General features: G+C 66.5%; 1 protein-coding gene across 2 annotated transcripts in view; it reads left to right on the top strand.

The window, feature by feature from the left end:
- The first annotated feature begins 364 nt into the window (after positions 1–364).
- Positions 365–15,336, top strand: part of BRD3 (bromodomain containing 3) — a 32,693-nt gene continuing 17,721 nt past the window's right edge. The window contains exons 1-5 of one of the 2 annotated variants that reach the window (XM_046022981.1): positions 365–555; positions 12,277–12,601; positions 13,355–13,492; positions 14,221–14,314; positions 15,115–15,329. In XM_046022981.1, coding sequence (XP_045878937.1) covers positions 12,389–12,601; positions 13,355–13,492; positions 14,221–14,314; positions 15,115–15,329 — 660 coding nt within the window. In that variant the 5' untranslated portion in view covers positions 365–555; positions 12,277–12,388. Of the gene's footprint in view, positions 556–12,276; positions 12,602–13,354; positions 13,493–14,166; positions 14,315–15,114; positions 15,330–15,336 lie in introns of both variants that reach the window. The other variant, XM_046022979.1, reaches the window with a different exon arrangement.

Here is a 15,336-nt window from a genome sequence, read left to right on the forward strand (position 1 = left end):
CCCCAACGGTGCGCCGCCGGGACTCGAGGGCGCCCCCGACCCCCACCCCCGGGCTCCGGGGTCCGCGGGCGGGAGTGGCGGCGGGCGGGCCGGCGCTGGCCGCGCTCTTGCCTTTTCCACGCCTCCCGCGGGCACAGGAGATTCGCCCGTAGGCGCAAACCCCCTCGCGCGGGAGGGCGGGCGGCGGGGACGGAGGGCGGGCCGCGCGGGCCCGGGCTGGGGGCGGCCGCCCGGGGTCCCCGCCCCGCCCCGCCCCGCGCGCCCCCCGGGCCGGGCCCGCTCGCGGCCGGGTCGGCGGGGCGGGCAGCGGGCGGGGGCGCGCGGGGCGGGGCGCGGCGCCGGCGGGGCCGGGACATGTAGTCCGCGCGCCGCGGCCTCCCCTGGGCGGCCCCGGCGCGGGCCCGGCCGCGGACTACGACTCCCGCCAGGCGCCGCGGCGCAGCGCATGAGCCCTGCTCGGCTCCGGCGCGTCTATTATGCTGCCGGGGCCGGCGAGCCAAAGAGGAGCCGGCCGCGCGGGCCGGGAGGGACGGCCGCTGGAGCCGCGGAGGCCAAGTACGCCTTTCTCTTGCTTCCTTGCGCGCGCGGGGCGGCGGGCGGCGCGGGCGGCGGCGGGCCGGGCGGGCCGGGGAGCGCGGCCCCGTGCGCCCCGCGCGGGCCGCCGGCGCGTCCCGGGAGCCGGGCGCCCGGGCCGCCGCCGCCTTTGTGCGCGGCCACGATGCAACAAAGCGCGGCGGCCGCCCGGGGTCGCGGCGGCGGCGGCGGCGGCGGCGCGGGCTCCCTCCCCTTCGCCCTCGCCCGCGCCCTCCCGGCCTCCCGCGCCCCGGGCTGGGGGCGTCGCCGCTGCTGGGGCGCACAGCCCAGAGTTGGCACGGCCCGCGCGCCCCGCGCCAACCCGGCCTCCCGCGCCCTCCCTCGCGGAAGGGATTTTTTCCCCCCTTTTCCTCTGCCCGCCATCTTTCGGAGGGGGAACGAGGGAGGACGCGGAGGGGAAGGCGCGCGGCGGCGTCCCGGGCCCGCCGTGCGCCCCGGCGCCACTTTCCCGGAGCCCGCCCGCCCTGGCCGCGGGCCCCTCCGGCCTCGCGCTGGGGGCCCGGCGCCGCCGCCGGGGCGGGGGGCGAGACCAGGCCTGGGCCCAACTCGGAGTGGCGCGGGGGCAGCCTCCTTCCAGAGTTAGGGCCCCGGCGCTGACTTTGAGCCCCTTCGAGTTGCTGGGTCGTTGCAGCCGGGCCAGGAGGAGACCCAGTTCCCGTTTTCAAATCGGCCCGAAAAGCGCTTGATCCAGGCGAGGGCGACTTGGAGCGGGAGGAGCGGGGTGCTTCCCCTCCTTAACCCGCGGGTGGGCACCGGGGGTACCATGCCCCAAGCCCGTCGGGGAGGAATGCCCGCCAGGCGAACCTCGAACGTCTCCATGGCCCTGCTGGGTTCCCGGGTGAATAAAGCTGGGGGCCTTGGCAGGGGGGGAGTTCTCTCTCCCCCGGTTGCTCCTATGGGGGCAGGGCTGGCGTGGAGGCCTTGGGCGGCCTCCTTTCTCTCGGGGCCCAGGGACAATTTTGGAAAGATGGAAGCTGGGACACAGAATGGGGTTGGGACGGGTTCCTCCTGGCAGTTCCCTCTGTTGGGCCCATTCCCTGAGTGTCCCTCGACCCTTCGTTTTGGCTGAAAGCTTTCTGCCCAGAGGTGGGGAACTGGTGGCCCTCCCTTGTTGGTTAACTTGGTTATGGGCTGCAAACTTAGGAGGGTGGGTATTGTGTATCTGTAGGCAGACTAACAGGCTGGAGAACAGAAGGAAAGCGAGGGAAGGAATCGCCCTGGCTGGTCTTCATGCTCCCCAACCCCGCAGAGGACGGAGAAGGGAGTTTCGTCGGCCGTCTCCCTTACTCTTTCTTTTAAGATAGGGATTCTTTTCCTGGGGCCATGGAGTGACCGGGGAGGTCCTCGAGTCTATGGAAAGTGGCCTGGCCTGGCGTTTCTTGGGGGGAGTAGTTTTCCTTTAAAGTAGTTAAGAAAAAGTCTGAATCTGTGCAAAGGGGTGTCAGTCCTCAGGAGTTAGGGACCTCTTCCTCTCCTTCCAGGAGCCCTTCCCAGCAGCCCTGAGTGTGGCCTCTCATTTGCAAATAAAGCTCTGTGTTTGCCCTTTTCTGTCTTGAGGCCTTGATGTGTGCTGTTGGTTACAGACCAGGAAAGATAGGGCACACGCTGTTGTGGGGCGGGAGGGACAGGAGGTGACGCCTGGAGGCGAGGGACGTGTCTCTCTGGCCTTTCTGGAGACCTGGTGGGAGGGGGCATGCCTCCGCCCCTGGGCATCTGGAAGCTGGCTTCCCAGCAGCTCCTCTGAGGCCTCCGTCCAGCCCCAGCCCTGCCATGGGGACATCGGGGAGGAGGGACTTACGACGCTTTCCCCAGGTGGACATTCGGCACCGTTTTGGTGTTTTGTTTTGTTTTTAGGAAGTAATTGATTTCCTTCAGCAGCAGCTCACTCTTGCTTTGGAAGTGAGCTTTACATAAAGGATGGAATCGTAAACACTCTGCTCCCACCTTTGACTCACGGGCAGTCCCGGGCAGAAAGTGAAAGTGGAGGGGGGGTGCGCCGCCCAGCCCGGCACACGGCTGCAGCCAGCGGCTCCTTCCTGTGCCCTCTTCCTGCAGGCTGGCGAGTTGCCAGACACCAGAGCCCTGTGCCCAGCAAGTGGTGAGGTGCACGGCCACTTCCTGGTTCTAGGTGGCGGGAGCTTTCTTTGGGGCGCACGGGCCCCCGGAGTGGAGTGGTTGGCACAGGACTAACGGGACCCTGCCTCTGTGCCGGGCCACGGTGTCTCTTTGGCTTTCTGTCCGCCCCTGGTGGCTTTCTTCTTCTTGGGAGAGCCGTGTTCCCTCCGTGGATCCGTAGGAAGCTGGGGTCGGGCCAGGGGTGGGGGCCCACCAGGCGGCTGCTGCTGCTGGGAACGTGCCGGAAGCCGCTCTGCAGCTCGTCGATTTGGGGGGCCGGTTCAGGCAGCCGGCTCAGCAGTGTGGCGGGGCAGGTAGCCCGGTCCTCCTTTTTTCCCTCCCCAGCTGACCTTTGAACTATACCCAGTGGGACCCCAAAGGCCCCGTGTCCCTTGCATCAGCAGGCTGGGAGCCAGTTGGAACGTTCTTTGTTTCACAAGGAGACCTGAGCGCATCGTGGCAGAAAGCGGCCCCCTGCTCGCCGCAGACTTGGTTTGGGAACCTGAGGGGCCCCGGCCACTTGTATCTTCTTGGGAGCGCTTCTTCCCTCCCATCTGAAGCTTAGCCCTTTTGTCTGCGCAGGAGAGACCGACAGGTGGCCAGGCAGCCCCTGACTGCCTGGTGTGTTTGGGTCAGGGGACACCAGTCACGGCCCAGGTGCCCAGGGGGTGGCTGGCATGGCCAGGAAGCACTCTGCCGCTTGCAGTCCCGCCCAGGTGCCTGTGCTCCTGCCATCTGAGAAGCTTGGGGGCTCTTAAAGGCAGAGTGTCACGTTTCAGGCTCATTCACACGGTGGTGGTTCACATCAGAAGTCTGGCTCCTGGATGCACGTACACAGCAGAGGCCCTGGGGACCTGCGTGTGGCCGGAGGCCTTCGGCTCTGCCGACGCAGTGCTGTGGATGAGTGTCTGTTTCTTTTGCCAGCTTTTAGGTGTTCTAGGGTTAGAATTGACCTCCTTTTCAGGGCCTCCATGACCTCCAGTGACAGCCAGCTGAGAAATGCAGTTTGGAGGAAGGCCCCTCCCTCCTTGCCACAGACCCCGGACTTAGGGGGGACCTCGTCCGAAGCTGACGAGGTGTTTGGAAGTACTTTTCCGGCTTTTTGAAAAACGTCACCTGGAGTGCAGTGACAGTCTGGGTGTCCCTCATCCATTTTCTCTGCGTGTGAGTGACGTCGGGCTTGGTGGCAGGAGTGGGGATACCATGTCCCGGGAGCTGGGACTCTGGGCCCTGATCGAGGGGAGCCCCAGGACTCGGAGTTGGGAGTATCCTCCCTGCTGGCCGTTGTCCTGGTGGCCGCTGCCCACAGGCAGGAGCACGCTTGCGGTTCTGCGTCCGGCCCCTTGTACAGGTTACCAGGAGGAGGAGGACCCGTTTCAGGTCTGTGACCAAGAGCTGAGGGGATGCCTTCCCTGGGCGCTGACTGTGACTGGAGGGCGTCACAGGGTGCCGTGTGGGCGTAAGGGGCAGAAAGAGTGGTCTGGGCCTCAGGAGGGGGCGCTCCCTCAGCTTTAGCCGTCCGCTTGCCTTCCCCGCCCGCGTGTTGACTGGGCGCTCGCGGTGCCAGCCCCGTGCCAGGGGCTGGGCGTTAAAGCGTGGGCTCCGCAGGCTGCGGGCTCACAGATAAGGCGGCGTGCACCCCTCTGTGTGGCCCTGTCTTAGCTGCCTCCAGGTGGCCCTGGCCCGGCCGGTAGTGGGGCTGGGGCTAGGGACACAGACGACCACGTGACTGTCCTCAGGGATGGGATGACAGCGCCCCCACCCCTCCAGGCCTGTCAGGAGGGGCTGAAGCAGCCAGGGGGAGGAAGCGCTTGGGACACGTGCTGCCCTGGGGCCGTGGCGACACCAGCACGGAGCTGTGACGTCAGGGGGCGCCGGGGCTATGGCGACACCAGCCCTGGGCGGTGACATCCGGGGAACGCTGGGCTGCAGGGACTTCATCACCTTGGCCGTGTTTCCGGTGTGTCTGGGCTGTAGTAACACCTACTTCATGACGAGGGGAGGCGGACACTCAGGAGGTCCCTGCCCCGTGCCTCCTGTTTGGATGGACATGTTTCGGGGCAGAGGCCAGGCCGTGGTGGGCCGAGGTCTAGTTTGCTTGGGGCGAGTCGGGTTCAGGACCCGCCGGGTGTAGCAGTCCACTCCCTGGGCTCCCTCCGTTGTCTGCGGCTTGCTGCCCTGGGAGCCCAGGACTGTGGTGGTTGGTCACGTGGCACCCATCTGAGCATGGCCTGGTCCCCGTCAGCCCATCGGAGAGGAGAGATGTTCCCGTCTCCCTGGGATCGATCCCACCAGAGCCCGAGGCCTGCACCCCACACTAGCTAGACCTGCCAGAGTCTTGTTGGGGAACGTTGTGGGGTGGGCGGAGCCGCGGGCCTCACGGGGCCAGGCCTCCCACGTCCACACGTGTGCAAGACCCCTGCCCTCTGGCGTCCTCAGGGAGACTGACTGACCCAGAGAGGATGGGCCTCCCATCCCCCGTCCAGGCCCAAGCGTGGATGCCAGTCCCTCTGGCCTTCTCACGTTGTCCCCTGGGGACCGTTTCCTTTGAGCTGTGGGTCACCCATGGAAGGTGTCATTCGGGGCAGCCTGTGGCCTGGCCGTGGGGGGCGCCCTGCAGGGGTGCCGGTGGGTGTTGCTGGGACTCTCCCAAGGAATGCCGCCAGGCAGCTGGCAGGCCGGAACGCAGTGTTTCCAGGGGCGTGTAGCTCCCCCCAACCCCCGGGCTTCACACCCCTTCAGAGGCATCCCTGGTGCCCTGTTTGTGTTCTCTCCTGGGGTAGGAGGGGAGCGGTCATGGTCAGGACCCTACGGGGACACAGCCTTGCAGAGGTGAGGGGGCGTGACGGGCCTGGCCCCCCACGCGTGAGCCCTGCTTGGCAGGGCTGGAGGCGTCTCCTGCACTGGGGTCTCAGGTCTGAGCTGGGGTAGATGTTTGGGTAAGAATGGAGCCTTCAGAGTTTGGCTTCCCCACGGAGGGCCGGCGGGTGGGGAGAGGACTATGACGTCAGCAAACATGAGGTCGAGGAAGCGTGAGGTGGGCCGGGGGCCCGGGCCCCGCAGGTGGTGTGTGTGCAGAGCCCAGAGGACACAGTGGCGCATAAGACCATGTGCAGGCTGGACCTGGGGCCCTGTGACCCGGTGGACGGCCCGCACGTTGGATGGGACTGGGCCAGTGAGGGGCAGGTCCCTCCCTGGTGGCTGGGCAGCTGGTGTGACCTAGACCTTTCAGGCTCAGGGCCCCGGCTGGGGCTGCACGGCTCTCTGCCTGGCAGGGTGTGGCGGGCCCAGCCTGCCCGTCCGCTCCCCGGGGGTCCCCTCCCCGAACCCACAGGAGGAGGCAGTTGGCTCCGTATGTCACGGAAGCCGACCCTGGCCTCACGGATCCTGTTTCCCGAGACCTGGACGGCCAGCCCCGGGGCGCCCGCTGGTCAGCATGAGCCCCGTGGAGGCTCACCCGGTCGCCTAGGGACAGAGGTGCCCCCACTCCGGGGCAGTACGCAGCTTGCAGTCCGCTGGGTGGGTAGCATGGTTCTGGGAGACGGTGGCGTGGAGTCTGGTATGGGGTGCCTGGCCTTGTTCACGGCCTGCCCCTGCCTCTTTCCGGCTGGGTGACCTTGTGCCCCTTAGCCTCTGAGCCTCTGTCCCCACCTAGAAGATGGAGCTCACGTGACCCCCACCGATGCCGGGCGGTGGGGGCGGCTGCAGGGGGTCCAGGACTGGAGTATGGAAGTGGGGAGCCCCGCAGAGGCACAGACACCCCCAGGGGCACAGAGAGAGCGAGCGTGAGCCCACTCGCACCCACCTCAGGAGGCTGAGTTTTTGAGAGGCGCCTTCAGTGCTGGGGGGAGCAGTGGATCTGAGCGGGACAAGGCGGGCCCTGCCCCAGGTCCCCCTCCCCAGCCCTGACTGGGGACTCCCTCCTACCTCCGATCACCCCTCTCGGTGGCAGCGTCGGTCAGGGGCCTCCTTTCCCCAGGACGCGCTGTAGTCTCCTTCCAGATGCCCCCGAGGTGCCCCCCACCCTGGGAGCCTCCTGAGGACCTCCCCTGACCCCTGCCCTTCTGCAGTCCAGGCCCCCCTGAAGTTGTGCAGCCTGGCCGCATCCTGTCCCTTCCCCACAGCCCCTCAACGCTTTTGAGAGCTGGGGCTCCCCAACCCAGGCCCAAATAAGGGCTCCTCGCTCTGGGCCAAGCCAGCCTGGAAATGCCCTCCCAACCCATGTCAGCCCTGCGCCCTCCCAGCCTTACCCCCTGCCCCTGCTGGTGGGGGCTGGAGATGCATCGGCTACGGCCTCCGTCTCGGCCGGCCGGGAGCGTCCAGCTCTGCCCACCTTGGGTGCTGCCTGTGGGTGCCACCTGTGGCTCGGGGGCAGGATGTCCCGTCCGCGCTGGGGAGGGCTGCTGCGCCTGCTGCCCCGTCGCGGGGGTGTTTCCTCATTTGTCCAGGGACCCTGAGTAAGGTCTTTCCTGATGTTCCCCGTGGGCCGAGCGAGCCTCCGGGTGGATGTTTGCATTTTCTCCAGGTTTCTAGTTCCCCATGGAGGAGGGAGCCCCAGAGACTGAGTCCAGGCCCTTGGGATGGGGTGGGGAGGTGGCCCGTGGCCTGCAGGGCCAGGGGGCTGCCTCGCACCATCCCCCCGCGTACGGCACAGAGCCCCTCACTGTGGGGCATGTGTGGCCCCGGTGGCTGGGTTGTCCAGGCAGTGTCCCCTGCCCTCTCCTGCCAGCTACCCACCTCAGAAACCTCCTCGGGGTCTCGCCAGGACTCCGGATCTCTGGCTTTCACTTGTGTTTGAGGGTTTCTGTGGCTTGTCTGAGTTTCCGCTCGGGGCAGTTTCAGATCCTCTTGTGCCAAAGGCGGCTCGTCTGCACTTTGACCTTCACCCGGTTCGCGCGTGCTGCCTTCCCGGCTTGGCGGGTGTCCCCCCGGGAAGTGGGGCAGGTTGTCTGAGCCTCAGTCTTCCCCGCTGAGAAATTGGGCTCCATCCCTGCCGGGTAGTGCCTTGCCCAGAGCGGGCACTCAGCGAGGGCTTCCGGGCCATCCCTGGAAGGAGTGGCGCTTCCCTGCCGGCCGTGGCTGCGTTGGGAGTCCCGGCTCTGTGACCGTGACCGGGAGGGCTGCCCGCCCCAGGGGGTGGTGTCTGCCGTAAATAGCTTTCTGGAGTGAAGCGGCGGCCGGCGGGTGCGTGGCGAGCGCCGTGCTCTGACCGTCCCGCGCTCACAGGCTGGAGGCTCCCTGGCCACGGGAGGCTTCACAGTGAAGTTAGCTGCTCCCGCGTTCTGGGGGCCTCCAGACCTTTAGGCTCACCAGCTAGAAGAAAGGCTCCCAGCCAGCTGGTGTTCGGCGGCCGGTGGGCTCAGCCGTCAGCGAACTGGAGCTGTACGTTTTCGCTCCAGCGTGCTGACCCCCGAAGACGTGAGCTGCACCCGCTCCCCTGGGGGCAGCTGGGGGTGCAGGCCAGACCTTGCAGCTCCCGGTCTTGTCCATCCGTGTCTGGTCTCCGGGTGCTGAGGTCTCTTTACCCCTGCACTTGCCCGGCCCAGGCACAGGGTCCTCTTCCCACCCGGGTGAGTGGGGAGCAGGGTTGTGCTCCCCGATCTCATGGCTGCTGTGAAGGCGTAGGGGATGTAGGGCCCTCGAACACCCAAGGGAAAGCAGGGTTTGCCCTCTTCCTTCCGAGGCCATGGGAGCTTTCAGTGCAGGCGCAAGCAGAGGGGGCCTGTGTGCGGCCCCCAGTGTGCTGGGTCTCTGCTCTGTGCTGTCTCCTCCAGACCCCGGCTCCTTTTCAGGCCCCACCCCCACTGTCGGGACGCGAGCTCCGGACCTGTCTCCTTCAGGAGGCTTTGCGTCCCTGTCTCTAAAGCCTGGCGCTCTAGGAACTGGAGAACCGCAGCACCATGGTCGCCCCAGGACTTAGCATCGGCTCCGAAAGATCACAGTCGCAGCCGGTGTCCCTCCGGTCCCTTTCCCTGCGGGCGTCTCTGCAGACTGCCCCAGCCGCTGGGGTCAGGGACCGCCGCTGCCCACCGGCCCTCGCCCACCCATGGTTGCCGGACCCAGTGGAGCAGCCCAGGCCTGTCGCCCTCTGTGAGACGTGCTGGAGTCCCAGGCTGGGCCGGGGCTGGGCTGCCATCCTCTCACGGGGACACCATCGGTTCCACCTCGGACACTGGAAACTCCGGGGATGGAGCGTCCCCCCAATTCTGCTGCTGCAGAACCTGACCCTTGGCCGCAGAGAAAAGGGTGTGATCTTTATTTATCCTGAGGGTGAAAATTCCTGTGTTTCCTTGCGGAATAGTGTGTTTGATTTCGGACGTTATTCCAGGCTCTGGGGGTGGGGTGTGTGTGTGAAAGATCTCCCCCCCACCCCGAACGGTGGGCTCCCTCGGTTCTGAAATGCGACAGACTCAATCCAGACACGCCTGGCTCCCGGGAGAGGAGGACACGAGCAGCGTCCAACGTGGCCCATCCCTCCGGGTCTCGGCCACAGGCAGGCGTGGTGACAGGCGTTCCCGCTTATGTCCTGAGCCGGGTGGGTGCTGGAGCTGAGGCAAGGCCAGGTGTCCCTGGGGCTCTCAGGCTGTCTGCAGTGGCAGGGTTGTCCCTGGGGACCTTGGTTGCCCAAGAGGCCATGCTGTGATGTGAAGCTCTGAGCTGGCCTTGCCCCCCGTGAGCTCGAGTGCCCTGGGCCTCAGTTGTCCCTTCTGTGACCAGCACGCAGTACGTGTTCCGAACACGATGTGCGTCTTCAGAAATGCACACAGAGGGGAGAGCCCCTGTCCTCGTGGGCCGGCGTGCATGGCGGTGGGCTTGGTGCCTGCAGGCCCCCACGAGGCCCTTTTCCGTCCTCTGCCTCCCCCGGGGCTTCCCAGGTGGCCTGTGGCTCTCCCGAGTGCTCGGCAACATCTGTGACACCAGCATCCGGCCTGGAGAAGCGTCCAGGGAGGAAAGGCAAAGCCAGGCTTACGCTGTTGCTCTGCTCGCGGGGACCTCCCCTCCCGCTCTCCTTGGGGCAGAAGGGACTGACCTCCAGGCCTGGCCCCCCTCTGAAGGGTGATGGTGTGTGTGCTCCCGCCCGGACATGACCACTCACTCACTCTGCCTGATGCCCTAGAGGGGACAGGGTGACCTGTGCCATTTTCTGCCCCGGGGAGCCTCGCTGAGTCCTCCTCCGTCACCGGAGCGGCTCGCAGGGGTTTAGCCTCTGGGGGCATCCGGCCCCAGCTCTCTGACTGTCCCTTTGCTCGTCTCCTCCTGAGAGGTGGGTCCTGGCACCAGGGGTGGCCAGCGAGCCCCCAACCTCTTACACTCTGGCTGCCCTTCCTCCCCGCTGTGGTGCTGGCACCTGGGCTGCCGGCGCTGTGAGAGGCAGAGGACTGGGCGCCACCACCCCAAGGGGACGCCACGAGCCGTGCGGCCGTCCTCAGGTGGTTGCAGGGGTCCGAGGGTGGAGGGCGCCCTGCCCTGTGTCAGTGGAGCGTTGGCAGGAAGGGTGCAGGCTCCTCGCCGAGCGCGGGCCCGCAGAGCGTGGGCACGAGGGTGCTGGAGCGTGCTCGGCCCGTTCTGCACGTGTCCCCTCTGGGCCTCACGGACTCGCCGGGGAGGGTGACGTCGGGCCGGAGCCAGGCTTCCCTTCGGGCCGCGGTGGAAGGACTTCTGTGCCTGTGCCTGTGCCTCTGGGGAGCCCAGGCCAACGCCGGGCACTCTGCTCGGAGCTCCGGCAGTGCTGGGCAGTGTGGGGGCGGGGGCGGGAGGCCTGGTGTGCAGCGGAGTCCAGGAGGCCCCTCCAGGCGCCTGGCTCAGGGTCTGGCAGCTGCTCTGTGGCCCCGGGCACGGACCTCCCAGCGGGGTTGGGGGAGGTGCGCCTGTGTTTGCGGCCAGAGCTGGAGGAGGGAGGCCCTGAGGCAGCCTCAAGTCCTGGTGGCCACCCGAGCCTGTCCCTGCACTGAGCATGCCTGTCCGACCTCGTGCTTCGAGGAGGCCGGCCTGTACCTTGGCCCGTGACCCCTTCTGCTCCCCCCCCCACACCGTGTTTGTTTAGGCCCTGACTGCACTCTAAGTGTTCCCTGGCATTCTGTGTTCCTGCGGGACACGTGGGGAGGGCAGGCCCCAGGGGAGAGTCCCGCAGGTGGTGCTGGTGCTCAGGCCAGGTTTGCACTCACTGACCTGCTGGGGGCGGGGGCGGGGGCGGGCCAGCGGGGCATGAGGGATGCCCCAGGTTTGCTCCAGGCTCCCACGCTTCCTGGTGGTGAAGACCCACCCTCGTTGCCATTAGCACGAGCTGGCAGAGCGCCACAGCTGGTGGGGGCCGTGCTCACCGTGCCAAGGCCCCCGCTGCGCGGGAGGGAGAAGCGGGAGAGGGTGTGGAGGAGGGGAGGGGCTGTGGCTTCCCAGGGATGATGGGCGTGGCGCCTTGCGGGGGCTCCAGGGTGTCCCTCGAATGCAGAGCAGGTCTCCTTGGTGGGCAAGACCACCTGCTGTCCTGGTGAACCCTTTCACTCTGGTGGGAGGCGCCAATTACTTGGGTGTACACTCGCCCACGTGGCAGGTGGCGGGCTACCAGCAGGATATTAACCGACTCACGAGCCGGAGCCGCTTCTGCAAGTCACAGGGAGGGTGCTGTCTCTCCCCCGCCCTATCGGGCCCCCCGCGTGGTGGGGGTGCCGCGCCGCCCCAGCCTGTCTGGGTGTCATGGCACGGACATGAGAACCCACAGTGTGGCAGGGCGTGCCAGCATGGCCCGTGTCCCCCTTCCGTGTGTGACCCCCAGTCTGCTCTGGGCCCTGCAGCTAGGAGCGAGGCCAGCGGCTTCCATCCAGGGAACAGCAGGGCGTCTGGTGTTGGGACTGGCCTGTTGGTTCTGGGGCGCCGTCGGTTGTCTTCCTTCCCAGCCCGGACCCGGCCAGCGTTCCTGAAAGCTGGTGGGGGAGGGGAGCAGCCCCCCACTCGCCGAGAGGCAGCCTGAGGTGCGCCTCCTCCTGCCCTCCCGCCCCCTCTCCCTGGGGCAGGGCGTGTCACGCTCCGGCTGCCATCACAGACCAGCTCTGGTTCTCGTGGTGACGTCGGAACCTCGCCCCCAAGGGCCCGGCTCCGCGCGCTGCCGAGGGTCCGCAAACGCTCTGCCTGGCTGGCTTAGCTCTGTGGGGTCGATGCCGGAGCGCTCTCTACGTGTGAATCGTTCCCCCAAAATTGCCACGACCAAGAACAGTCCGAGTCAGCCCCCAGCAGGCAGGCCGTTGGTGGGCAGGGAGCCAGGAGAGGCCACAGCCCGGGCACCGCCTCCCAGCGCTGGCTGTGTGCCTGGACGGCCACCTTCCCGCCCTTGCGTTGTCCCCACCCCCCGCCCAGGCAGCCTGGGTCCACGTCACATCCCTGCCCCAGCCTGAGAGCAGTGATTGGACTGTGGGTCTGTGACAGGTGAGGGCTGGGCTGCGGAGGGCGAGTGGCTCGGGTGATGAGAGCTGGCCTCACCGTGACCACTTGGGCGTGCTCAGGAGCCCGCGAGGCTGGGCGAGGCAGTGGGGCCTGGGTGACCGCCTGTCTCTGCCGACCCCCTCCCTATAGGTGCTGCCCGCTCGGGCCCAGAAATGGGATGTCAGGCCTCCAAAAGGAGCACAGTGGAAGCCAGGGCCTCCCCGAGCCGCTGCTGTGACGGCCAGTGAGCGCGCCGCGGAGGATGTCCGCCACGACGACAGTCGCCCCCACGGGGATCTCGGCGGCCCCAGGCCCGGTCAACCCGCCCCCGCCGGAGGTCTCCAACCCCGCCAAGCCCGGCCGCAAGACCAACCAGCTGCAGTACATGCAGAACGTGGTGGTGAAGACGCTCTGGAAGCACCAGTTCGCCTGGCCCTTCTACCAGCCCGTGGATGCGATCAAGCTGAACCTGCCCGTGCGTGCCCCCCCCACCGCATCCCTGCCCCTGTCACCCCCCTCCCGGAAGGACTGCCTCTGGGGCCAGGCACAGCCCAGGGCCCGTGGTGACAGAGGAGTGAAGGGGCTGCGAAGGGGTGTGGGCGTGTGGAGGGCGGTGGTCCCTAAGTGTAGGGAGCGGGGGGGGGGGGGGGGATCCCGTGCCTCCCTGCTGTTCCCGCGTACCCTCCTGTAGAACCCTGCGTCTGCCACATCCCCCCCCCTCCCCGTTCAGGTACTCAGTGCGGGTTGTGGCCGCCTTTTGGGGGGAGGCCAGGTCTTTTGATGGGTTTCTTCTTTGGATCCAAATAGAGAAAACCCCATGCATTGTCCAGGGAATCCCTGGGCCGCTCGTTGGTCGCCTGGGTTCTGGGCCCAGCTCGGCACACTGGTCACCGGCGGGCCCTGGATTTGGAGTCTGGCGGTGGAGGGGGCTCAGCCCCTTCTCCACGGTGCCGGTCTGCTCCTGCCCCGGCTGCCCGGTTCCAGACGTCTCTGAGAACCACCCGTCCGGGCGGAAGCTGCTGGGCGAGAGGTGTGGCGGAGGGTGCACGTGGGCCGGGCACTTGCCCCAGACCCTGCACCGGTCCTCAGCTGACCAGACACTGCCTCTGGCCCGACCCTGGTGCCCAGCTCACCCGAGAAGATGCTCCGTGCACGGTTGCCCCCTCGGGGATGGTGAACCCCGCGCCGCAGCGTCTGCTGACGGTCCCTCTGAATTTCTCTTTCCCAGGATTATCATAAAATCATAAAAAACCCGATGGACATGGGGACTATTAAGAAGAGACTAGAGAATAATTATTACTGGAGCGCGAGTGAGTGTATGCAGGACTTCAACACCATGTTTACAAATTGTTACATTTACAATAAGGTAAGAAGGCTCGGGGCTCCCCTCTGCTGGCTGGGGGGGGGGGTGGCTCCGGAGCAGCTCTCAGACAGCGGGTGGGGGCCATGCCACCCCCGGGCCACAGTCCCCACTTGGGGGTCTCAGGTGCGCCCATGCCCTCCTCCCCCCAAGGCGGGAGTGAAGCCTGGAGCGGCCTTTTTGGGGGGAGCTTACAGACCAAACACTTCAAACCGTCCATGCCCTCGGACCTCAAAACCCCAGCTGTCGGGACGCTCATGGGCGCCGCCCCACGTGCAGCTGCCCCACGGGGCCAGGCCACTGCACGACCAGGGAGCACATGGTCACGATGGCTTTCGGGGAGGAGTAGATGAGGGAAGGCCCACACAGTCCTGACTTGGTGGGGGTTGTGTTGTTTTCGATTGCGATGGGACACAGCACGGACGGGCTGAGTTGAACTGAGCGGAAGGTTCTGTTTTCCGCACGGGGTCGGCTGCAGGGTGGTTCTTGTTCTTGGTTTTCTGGATTCTTTCAAGAGTCTCCACAGTGACATCTGCTCCTTTCGCCTCCCCCACCACCTGCCCTACCAAATCTCGAAGGGATTTTTGAATAAGTGTTTTCTTGAGCCACATCCAGTGATGTCTTTACAAGCACGTGGCCCCTTGCCCAACAAGTGACCTTGGCTCTCCCTGTGTCTTCAGCCCACAGATGACATAGTGCTAATGGCCCAAGCCTTAGAGAAAATTTTTCTGCAGAAAGTGGCCCAGATGCCCCAGGAGGAAGTGGAATTATTACCCCCTGCTCCGAAGGGCAAAGGCCGGAAACCGGCTGCAGGAACCCAGAGTGCAGGTAACGGTGTGGACGGTGCCGTCCTTCTGTCCTGACAACCCCCCCTCCCCGGAGTGTGACAGCAGCATTTCTTGTGCGAGTTCCGTGGCCCATCTGAGCTCCGTGTCCCTGTCTGGGAAGTTGGGGCAACACGGCTGGCCATCTGCCTTTGAGCCTGCTCTGCTGGGGAGACTGGTCTTGCCGTGCCCCCACCCTGAGGCCACCTCTTCCAGAAGTCTGGACGGGAGGTCCCTTTGTCCCCCAGGACGTTGCCTTTCTAGCAGGTGTTGTATGCTCTGGGGCAGGCGAGGGGCTGGGTCACCTTTCGGGGAGGGCTGGGGGTGCGGGATGGGAGTTAGCACTAGGAGCTCTGGGGGTCTTCCCTGGTCCAGGAGCGGGGACAGAGGCGGGCCCCGATGGAGAGACTGGCCAGGCACCGCGGCCGTTGGAGGCCAGCTTGGGTCCCCAGCAGTGCCTGCCCTCCCGCGCTGCAGATGGGGCTATGGGTGGCGAAGTAGCTTTGCCGGGTCGTCCCGCTGGTTATTGGGGAGTCTGAGTCGGCCCCGGGTTTCTCGGGCCCCGGCCTGGCTCTTCCGCCCCGTCTGCGCCTGCTCCGGGCGTCCTCATTCAGACTTCGGTCTGGGTGAGCGCCTGTGGAGGATGGTTCCGTGGGGGCAGCCACGGGGCAGGGGCGAGGGTCTCACGGGGGGGCACTCCCTGGCCCTGGTGTGCGCTGGCTGGAGGGTCTGGTCCAAGAAGCTTTCGGAAGCTAGCTGGCAGCTAGAGCCCTGCATGTTCAACGTCCTTTCCCTCTCTTCAAGGTACGCAGCAAGTGGCGACCGTGTCCTCTGTCTCCCCAGCGACCCCCTTCCAGAGCGTCCCCCCCGCTGTCTCCCCGACGCCTGTCATCGCGGCCACCCCAGTGCCAACCGTCACCGCAAACATCACGTCCGTCCCCGTTCCCCCCGCCGCTGCCCCGCCGCCTCCCTCCACGCCCATCATCCCCGTGGTCCCTCCCACACCACCTGTAGTCAAGGTGAGTG

The sequence above is a fragment of the Meles meles genome, chromosome 11, assembly GCF_922984935.1.
Source record: "Meles meles chromosome 11, mMelMel3.1 paternal haplotype, whole genome shotgun sequence".
Classification (NCBI taxonomy): domain Eukaryota; kingdom Metazoa; phylum Chordata; class Mammalia; order Carnivora; family Mustelidae; genus Meles; species Meles meles.